Below are 7864 nucleotides of genomic sequence, written 5' to 3'. Positions count from 1 at the left end.
CCTGTTTTCTCTCAGTTACGAGATGAAGCCAGGGCGGCCAGCTTTGTAGGTGGTGGTGGCGATTAAACAAAGTAACAGACATATGCTTTTGATGGAGTTGGGCCGAATGGAATGGGCCAAGTGGAAGCTTGGCCAACCACCCAGATCACTGTGGCAAAGCGCGGCCGTTGGTGACCGCGTGGCCAGCTTCCCGTGATGCAGTAGATGGGGCCGCCTGTGTGCCCACGTGGCTACCATTTGTGCTTGTCCCGCCCATTCGGTCTGCGTGCTGGTTGCCGTCTGGGACAGACTCCCTCCCGTCTGGGCTCGGGGGGGGGGGGGGGAGGGGGGGAGGGGTAATCAGTAGGAGTTGGAATCAAAATAGAATCATCCCCCCCCCCCCCACCCCGTCATGACATCCAGACGGGCAGACCTTCAAAGAGGCCAGGGTTCCTCGAGTATTTTGCATCCTTTATGCAAACTTTCACTGCCTGCCCGTTGGCGGAGCCTTGCCCAGTCCTCCCCAGGATTCTGTAAAAGCGGGAGGACGACAAGAGGCTAAAACTAGCTTCCAAAAAGGCCTGCTCTGGAGCTGTGGCTGGGAGAACCTTCATGCCTAGTCCTGTCTTTTAAATCTTCTCTGGAGGAGAGAGATGCTCACAGATGCCGGAGGCTGAGGACCATGGCTTCTCATCTACTTGAAGAGCGTGGGCTGTAGAGGAGGCCTGTCCAGGCCACACAGAGGGGAAAGAACAATCTCGAATAGCTAGCAAACCCGGGGTTCCCAGACTCATCCCACAAGAATGGAGGAACCGCTCCGTTCTGAGAGGGTGTCCGAGGGCCCAGAGTCCACGAGAACACCTCGGCCGCAAGGGTCTGGGTTCGGCTGACTTTATTAGGTCCAAAGAGAGCCACGGGTGGCGGTGTGGCCAGCGTGTGTAGCCGAGGGCTGGTGCTAAGTGCCTTCTCGCCTGGTGTCCAACAGCTGGAGGATTTCCAGGGCCAACGAAGCCACCACACTGTCAGCAGACGAACTGTGGGAAAAACCAAGGTAGAAACACTGAGCCGTCTCCGGGGGAAAACAGCCCCTCTTCCAAAGGGACTGGCCTCTCTCGTACCTGAGTATCTGCTGGACCAGCTACTTCGTAAAACTGCCCTCGTGCATCATTTTGAGCGGAAACAGGATACTCCGTCTCCGGGGCCTCAGCCCACGGTCCCAGAGGGGCTCGGAACTGGCCGCGCCGGCACCCCTAAGCCAGGCCCGAGCGCCCGGCCCCGCCATCCGAACCACTTAGGCCGCGTGCACGGACACGGAGCCGTGGGGGCGAGTCAGACGGCAGCCCGACCCTGCCTGGCCCGGATCCTGCAACGGGCCTGCCCACGGCCGGCCTGCAGCTGACTCGTGCGCCCGGGCCCAGATCCCAGACCCGCTCCAGACGCTGGTTCTCCCTGCTCCTTTTTGCCACTTCCTGGCTGATCAGCCGGGAGGCTTTGGGTTTCTTACCCTCATCCATGTGGATGTGCCGTTCAGAGCTTAAAATGGCAAGTCTGTTGAATGAGACATTTAAACCCGCGCCTTAACAACGGTTAGCAAGGAAAAGAATGACCTGTAGCACCGCCCTGAAGGATAAAACTAGTTCGTGGCCGACCCTCGCCTACACAGAAATAGGGCTGTTGCCAAATAACCGGGGGCGGGCGTGCTGCATGAGCGGTGGGTCGCCGTGGCCGGGGGGGCTGTGGTCAGGGGACGGTGCCACACGTTCCTGCTCCGCGCATCAAACGTCCCAAGGGATGGCAAGAATGCGTTTGAACTCAGCCTGATCCCGGCTGAGTCGAGGCCAGTCTGGCAGAGTCCTGCCGTCCACCCTGCCCACCAGAGCAGCCCAGGGGGGACCCGGGGACTGGCAAGGAGGGGACACCGACCTCTGACAGAGCCACGTCAGGACCGGGAACACGGCCATCCACTCGTTCTTGGTCAACATGAGAAGGCCTTTTCTGGTTGGCCATCTGGACGAAGCCCAAATAAGACACCTTCGTGGCAGCAACCTCCCTAACCCAAGATGGAGGTCAGCCTGGTGTAGACATTTCAGTTGCTGGAGTGCCGGGCGGGGGGGGGGGGGGGGGGGTACAGAAGAGGCGACTCGCTTCGTGGTGCACTGAGCCGTGTTTTGACACATTTGGTCCAAATTTGGGTCCAGCTCTGAGGCTGTGCTGGCCTTGGCCTAAAGGCACGGAGTCCCCTGCTGGATGAGGAGTCCCGCAGAGGCAGGCACTGGAGAGGACGGGCTCTCGGGGACTCTCCGCTCAACTCCTGTCCACCCGGTGGCTCTCCCGGGCCCTCCGTGGCACACGTCTGTTCGGAGTGGCTTCCTGACACACGAGGCCAGGTCCCTGGGGACACATGCCACGTGCTCCTCACAGCAGTCTTGCAGGAGGCCTGCGGCCCAGCCCGGGGAGTCACTGTCCACGTCTCACGCCACAGCGTCCCAGCACGGCAAGGAGGCTCCCCACCCCTGGCCGAGCTAGCCGGTCCTTCCCCCTCACCTCACAGAAACCACGCACAGCCTCCCTCTTTGGCTTCAACCTGAGAGCAGGACCCGGGTAGTCTAGGAGACGGCGTCCCTTGTCCACAGACCGCCTCTCGGCAACACCCCAGCCGTGCATCTTTCTTCAAATTAACACTGAACCCGGAACACCAGGAAGCAGAATTCAGAGAACGCTGTGGTTGTGAAAACCAACCACCGGGGGACGCCAGCACCCGTTCTCCGGCTCGCGTGCCTAGTGAAGGCCGGGTGCCCCCTAGGAGGTGGATCCCTCTCCCCAGGCCCGGGAGAGCGGCTGAAGCTCAGGGGACTGTGGCCCCCGCAACCTCAGGCCACCTCCCTCAGCTCTGGGGACGAGGGCCGGACCCCACTCCAGGCTCTGGCACAGTCACGCGCAGTGAGTGGGTAACACAGGCCCGATGAAGGATGGATGCTTGGGGGCAGCTTTCCTCTTATTCCCATGTCGTTCTTCTTTGGTCAGTTGGCATCAACAGCTCAGATCAGAGGAACAACTCGTAAGCACGCCCCTTCCTCCGTCCCCACCTCTCAAGTTCAGGGTGTGTGTGTGTGTGTGTGTGTGTGTGTGTGTGGTGTCATTGTGGGATGAACCCTCCCTGTGGCCCTTACTCTACCACTCTTACAGGTGGAGGAGGCCACCTGTGCACAAGGGGTGACTGCCTGACTCGCGAGGTTCATCCCATCCCCCCGGGCGTCCCTTCCCAGCTCTCTTCCCTATAGATGGGAATATTCCCTCCCCCCCCGGTAGGGCTAAGACATTCTCCTTTCCTCCCTCCCCCTGCTGATTTCCCCACCCACCCCACCTGCCCGGGGGGTGGGGGGGTGCAGTGGCACGGCGGCCCCTCCCACACCGGCAATGACAGGCTGGAAGGTATGGGTCCTGGTCCTCGGTCTACTTACCCGCCAGCGACGGCCAGCCCCTCCAGAGCCCGCAGGAGGCTGCCTGCATCCTTGAGATTCTCCAGATGCTTCTCATTGGATGTGACCTTCGAGGGAGGGAGAAGAAAGTGGTTGGCCGGCCCATCCCTGACTCAGGCCCCACTGGATAGGCACCCTGAGTCTCAGGCTACTGGTGGCATTAGGGAGCAGGCCCTGAGTCCCCACCCCCCAGGGCACTGCTGAGCGGGGCACTAGAGGCAGACAGTGGTGGCACCTGGGGGTGAGCATGACAGAGCCTGTCGGGGCTGGAGACATGCCAGGTCGGGGTAGGGTGCCTTCCATTGGGTCCCTCAGGAGTGTTTGTGTTCTGGAAGCCTGAACTTCCGAGTTAGAGTAAGTGATGACGAAGGAACTCTTCCAGTTGTCAGGGCCAGGACTCCTTGGGACCTTGAGTCCAACACGACCTTGTTCATATGGACAGGAGAATCACAATTCTGGTTGCCTGGAGATCTGGGGGGCCTGCGGGGGGGAAGGACTAATAACCAAACCTGGGCACATACCCCTTCCCAAGTACCCTAAGGAATGGGCCCTTGCTCATTGCCATGGTCCTGGGAAGAACAGGAAAAACATGTGGGGATCTCTAACTCTCTGGTGCCTATGAGCCGAATCACACACAACCTAGGCTTCCAGAGACTTCCTCTGAAAGCCCTCCAGAAGAGTGCATGTCCGCAACACAAGAAGAGGCTTCAGGAATGAACTGGCTCCTCTTAATTCAACGTTTGTGTCCTATTGTCATTTAAAAATATTTTATAAACACTTGCATGGTGCTTTACCTTTCAGAAGGCCCTGCCATCTCCCATCCACTCTCTCATCTATTCTTTTTATGTATTCACCTTGCAACGCAAGCACACGGCATGCTTTACAGACGAGGTAATGGAGGCTGGGCGAGATTAAGGGGCCACAACAGAGGTGAGGTACACCTGGAGCCTGATCCTAATCCCACCACGAAGCTGGAACCAGGCTGGCCTCCGCTGCCCCCCGCTGCTCAAGTGCTCCTGGTCTTTCCACTTGATCACAGTGACCAGGGCCGGATGATCCTCTCCCCAGTTCGCAAGAAGAGGTCAAACATTTCTTAATCACTCATGGTGACAGGAAGGTCGCGGAGGTAATTAGACCTTAACACGGACTCCAAATTACGTGTGAATGAATTTGCACCTCCACGGAGATCCGTTCCCACCCGCTGGGTATGCCAGCTACCAGCAGCCAGCTCAGTTGCATCAGGGGTGGTTTCCGCAGAGGTTTGCATCTTAAAAGAGCCGCATGTAAATCTGTTCTGAAATTACACCCACCTTGATGCGTTCAAAGGCTGCTATTTGAAAACAGTCAGCTGTAGTTCAATTCTGTCTGAAGTAAGCATAACTTGTACTAAAGGGGTCTTCAGTGAGGCTTCCCACCTGGTATTTCTCAAAGTTGCCACATACAGCTCAGTTGAACTATATCCAGAATCGCTGCCTTATCTGTACTGTGGGCCTGTGTGCAGAGGCCCCACAAGTTGCAAAGAAATTACAAGACTACCTCTGCCTACGAGGCTCACGAGGTGAGTTAGAAGGTGCAAATAGAAAACTACAGTGAGCATTAGGTGATCAAAGGAAAAGATCAAAATAGCATCATGTGTAGCCGACATAAATGTAGCCATAAACAAATCCAAAAGAATTAACTGAAAACTATGTGACTGGGCCACTTCATTGAACTCTTTCTTACTAACAACATCAGTTGTCCTGTATATAAAGCTGAGTTAATTAGAAAATAAGGGTTTTCAATAATATCAATCGGAGGTTCTAGTTCTGGCTGGGTAAGATGGGAAAAACACATGCCACCTTTTCTCTCCCTCTACATGTAATTATAAAACCCAAACTATAAAACGCACAGCACAGTGATTTGGGACACTGAAAAGTAAATAGCAGCAGGCAGATTGGGGAAAGGCACTGGACTCAACACACCACTCAGCTGGTGGTGAGTTTACTACTTCTTTCCCTCCAGTACAGCCTGGATTGAAATCAGCAAACCCAAACCATGGAAGTGAGCACTGTGGGGCAGAAGAGAGAGCTCTGGGGCAAGCCAGGCTTGAGAAGTGGGAAAGGAAACTCCCAGACGCTCACAGAGAGCAGATGAAACCTTCCAGGTTCTTTCCTTTCCTTTCCCTCAGTTCTCTTGTCCCAGGTCCCAGGAAACTCTGCAGTGGCAGTGGCAGCAACAACAACGGCCAGAGACAGGAGCCCCAGGTGGCCCCTCTCCCCCTAAACGTGACAGTTGCGGAAGTGAACAGTTTATGGCCAGAGAATGGGAGATGCAAGGAACCAGAAAAGTACTGGGGAGATAATGAATCAGGAAGACCTCAAGAAACAAATCCCATAAAATTGTCTATAAACTCCTAGGCTCACCCTCAACCTGTGCATGCGTGGAACTGATCCAAATGGCATACCAAAAACTTAAGGAACTGAGCTAATAAACCGCTGTCCAGATCCCAGACTGACTCCCAAAGGACAGACACATAAGATAGGTCCAAAGAGCATTGCAAATGCTTTGAAACTAACCTGGCATTGAAATTACTATTCCGGCCTTCAACCTGATCATAATCACCATTCTGTATAGAGTTCCAACTAGACACAGTGTCTCATAATATTTAAAATAGCCAAGATAAAATCCAAAATTGTTCAGCATACAAATAACCATGAAAATCTCAACTCACATGAGAAAAGACAACAAAAGACAATAAGTAACAAGATGACACAGATATTGGAATTATCTGACAAAGACTTAAAAGTGTTATAAAAATGCTAAAACAAGTAATCACTAATGCTCTCGAAACAAATATTAAAGTAGAATGTAACACTCTTAAAACAAGTATTAAAGTAAAACAGTATTGGAATAGAATGTAAAAAAATTAGAAGATATAAAAAATAAGCAAATGAAAATCTAGAAAATATAACCCAAAATTTTTAAAAGCCATGCCAAATGGATTCATTAGCATAATGGAAAGAGGCAGTGAATTTGAAGACAGATCAATAGAAATGGTCCAATCTGAGCAACGAGACAGAAAAACATTTGAAAACACAAATGGACAGAGTCTCAGGAATCTGTGGGATAATAACGAAAGGTGTGTACCACTGGAGTTCTGGAATAAGAGGGCAGAGCATGAATGGATGAAAATTATTTGAAGAAATTGTAGCTAAAACTGTTCCAAGTGTGATGAAACATCTAAATCTACAGATTCAAAAAAGTGAAAGACTCTCAAACAAGATAACCCCAAAGAATCCCCATCCAAAAACATCCACGGTCAAATTGGTTGAGGACAAAGAACTGTGAACTCAGGCAGAAAATAATACATTACTTATAGGAGAACACTGATTTGAATTATGGTGGACTTCTCATCACACTGAGATCAGAAGAGAGTGACACAACATTTTTAAAGTGCTAAAAAAGAAAAGAAGTATCAAACTAGAATTCTATATCTAGCAAAATATCATCCAGGAATTAAGGTGAAATAAAGATATTCTCCAATGAAGGAAAACTAATAGAAGCAGAATTTCTTTAAAAGAATCACTAAAGGAAACTCTTCAGGGGTGCATGGCTGGCTCATTAGGAAGAGCATGTGACTCTTGATCTCAGAGTCATGAGTTTGAGCCCCACGTGGGAGGTAGAGATTACTTAAAAACAAATAAATAAATTAATTAAAAAAAAAGGGTGGTGGTGGTGGGGAACTCTTCAGAGAGAAAGGAAATAACACCAGAAGGAAACTTGGAACCTTAGGAAAAAAAGGAAGAGCAACAGAAATGGTAAATATCTGAGAAAAGCAAAACACACTATTCCCTTTATTTAAAATACACTTGGGGCACCTGGGTGGCGCAGTCGGTTAAGCGTCCGACTTCAGCCAGGTCACGATCTCGCGGTCTGTGAGTTCGAGCCCCGCGTCAGGCTCTGGGCTGATGGCTCAGAGCCTGGAGCCTGTTTCCGATTCTGTGTCTCCCTCTCTCTCTGCCCCTCCCCCGTTCATGCTCTGTCTCTCTCTGTCTCAAAAATAAATAAATGTTAAAAAAAAAAAAAAAATTTAAAATACACTTGGTGGCAGAAAAGCAAAACATACAATATTGTCTGATAGGGTTTTCAACATATGTAGATATAAGAAAATTGGAACATAAAGGGGGAAGGGTAATCTATAACATGGTAATGTTTCTATATTATAATTGAAGTGGTAAAATACTGATTATAAATAGATTATGAAAAGTAAAGTCTTTCATAGTCCCAAAAGCAACAACTAAAAAAACTTAGTAAAAAATACAGCAGACAAACTGTACTACTAAAAAATGTTCAATAACTTAAAAGAAGTTAGGAAGAAAAAAAAAACAAGAAAATGAAAACAGAAGGGATAAGTATAAATCAAGTAA

The 7864-nt window shown here is 51.0% G+C and overlaps 1 protein-coding gene across 3 annotated transcripts in view; it reads right to left on the bottom strand.

Annotated features, from left to right (window-relative positions):
* Nucleotides 1-854: 854 nt before the first annotated feature.
* Nucleotides 855-7864, bottom strand: part of ULK4 (unc-51 like kinase 4) — a 583089-nt gene continuing 576079 nt past the window's right edge. For all 3 annotated transcript variants that reach the window (XM_045436431.1, XM_045436432.1, XM_045436433.1), the window contains 2 exons: nt 3441-3526; nt 855-1013 (listed from right to left, as the gene is read on the bottom strand). In XM_045436431.1, coding sequence (XP_045292387.1) covers nt 935-1013; nt 3441-3526 — 165 coding nt within the window. In that variant the 3' untranslated portion in view covers nt 855-934. The remainder of the gene's footprint in view (nt 1014-3440; nt 3527-7864) is intronic.

This window comes from Leopardus geoffroyi, chromosome C2 (genome assembly GCF_018350155.1).
Source record: "Leopardus geoffroyi isolate Oge1 chromosome C2, O.geoffroyi_Oge1_pat1.0, whole genome shotgun sequence".
In the NCBI taxonomy this organism is placed as follows: domain Eukaryota; kingdom Metazoa; phylum Chordata; class Mammalia; order Carnivora; family Felidae; genus Leopardus; species Leopardus geoffroyi.
This window is presented reverse-complemented; position numbering and strand designations above follow the sequence as displayed.